This window comes from Corapipo altera, unplaced genomic scaffold (genome assembly GCF_003945725.1).
Source record: "Corapipo altera isolate COAL_440 unplaced genomic scaffold, ASM394572v1 48078, whole genome shotgun sequence".
NCBI lineage: Eukaryota > Metazoa > Chordata > Aves > Passeriformes > Pipridae > Corapipo > Corapipo altera.
In genome coordinates, this window is record NW_020890099.1 from 1 (window position 1) to 1,799 (window position 1,799).

Here is a 1,799-nt window from a genome sequence, read left to right on the forward strand (position 1 = left end):
CTGCCCCTTCCCAATCCCAGTTTTTGGGATCAGGGAGTCTCTGCCCCTCCCCAATCCCGGTTTTTGGGATCAGGGAGTCTCTGCCCCTCCCCAATCCCAGTTTTTGGGATCAGGGACTCTCTGCCCCCTCCCCAATCCCAGTTTTTGGTACCTGTATCCGCCGTTCCTGCCTCCGTCTCCGTGGGTTTCTGCTGCTCCTGAGCCGAGAGGAGATCCTGGATCTGCAGGAGTTCAATTAATTAATATATTTATATATTAATTAATACCTTAATTAATTAATAAATATATTTATGGTTCTCTAATATGAGATTGATGTCACGTTGTATATTCTATAATACAGAATGTAACATGTGGCCACATTTTAATAATCATGTTATAAGTATAATATATTATTAATATATTAATATACAGACATAATAATATATCAATAATAATATATTATTAATATATTTATAGTTCCAGATCTAGATCTGGATCTCCTGACCCTTCCCTGGATCCCACCAATCCCTCCTGGATTTCCTGACCCTTCCCTGCTCCTTTCCCACATCCCACCAACCCCTTATCCCGCGGGATTCCCAGCTGGGAGCTGCACTGGCACCCACATTCCAGGCGTGTTCCCGAGCGGGGAAGGGGATCCCAGAGGAGCTTGGGGGGGTTGTTTTCCTCAGGGAAAAGCCCCTGCTCCGTCCTCTTCCTCACATCCCTCCCAGGAGCATCCTGGGATCTGCTGTCAGGACACAGCTCCCCCCAACAAGGGATCCAGGTCAGCTTTCCCTGAATTCCCAAACTTTTTGGGACGTTTCCAGTCCTGCACTGGTGGGGAGGGGGAAACCCACCCCAAAATATCCCTTTGGGGTTTCCTTGGGAAGAGCAGGGATTTGGGAACAGCCTCCAGGGCTCTCCGGCCACCGGGATCCGGCTGATCCCAGAGCTGCAGCTCCAGATTGGGATGTGACTCCCACCCAAGGAGCTTCCTCGGGAAAAGCTGAGGGAGTGAGGAAGGGAAAAGGGGTTTTTTGGGAACCACGGGCTCCAGGGCCCTTCCCAGAGCAGGGATTTCACTGATTCCCGGGATGGGATAATCCAGTTATTCCCACTCGGAGGCTCCCAGTTCCCGCCGAATCCCACCTCCCTCCTCCCGGGACACCCCTGGGAGCCTGGAAAACCCCCGGGAATGGTGGGAACTCACGCTGGCCAAGCTGCTGTCCAGGTCGGGGAGGTTCATGTCCGTAACCGTCATGGAAGGGCTGAACAGCTGCCGAGGGAAAAACGGGGATCAGAGGGAAAACAGGGATCCAGGGATGCTCCCAAGCTCATGGATGAAGCCACCGTGGTCCAGCGTGACCCCACGGAGGGAATCACGGAACATCCCGACGGGAAGGGACCCCCAGGGATCCGAGTCCAACCCCAGGAGCCCCAAAATCCCACCCGTGTCCCTGAGAGCCTTTTCCAAACGCTTTTCCCGGACTTTGGGGGCTCGGGGCTGTGGGTGCTTCCCAGGGGGGGCTGTCCCAGCTCCCAGGAATCCCGGGAATGCCGGGATCCCGGGAATACTCACGTCCAGCAGGGCGCTGTCCATGCTGAAGCCGTGCGTGCTCAGCATGGTCTGCAGGTTGTCCAGGTTGGAGTCGATGGTGTCCAGGTGGTCGTTGAGTTCATTCCTGGCGGGAAGGAAGGGAGGGAGCAGGGAATCAGTGCCCAGGGATCCTTGGATCTGCCCACAGACATCCCAAGGGATTTGAGGTTGGGAATCCTGGATCTGCCCACAGACATCCCAAGGGATTCCAGGCTGGGATCCC

General features: G+C 54.5%; 1 protein-coding gene across 1 annotated transcript; it reads right to left on the minus strand.

Annotated features, from left to right (window-relative positions):
• Positions 1-6: 6 nt before the first annotated feature.
• LOC113942348 (heat shock factor protein 1-like) lies at positions 7-1,714 on the minus strand (the record flags this gene model as incomplete). Its single annotated transcript, XM_027633490.1, has 3 exons — positions 7-221; positions 1,190-1,255; positions 1,559-1,714. Coding segments are annotated over 3 exons (414 nt in total), but the record flags the coding sequence as incomplete, so codon positions are not given.
• Between the last annotated feature and the right edge of the window lie 85 nt (positions 1,715-1,799).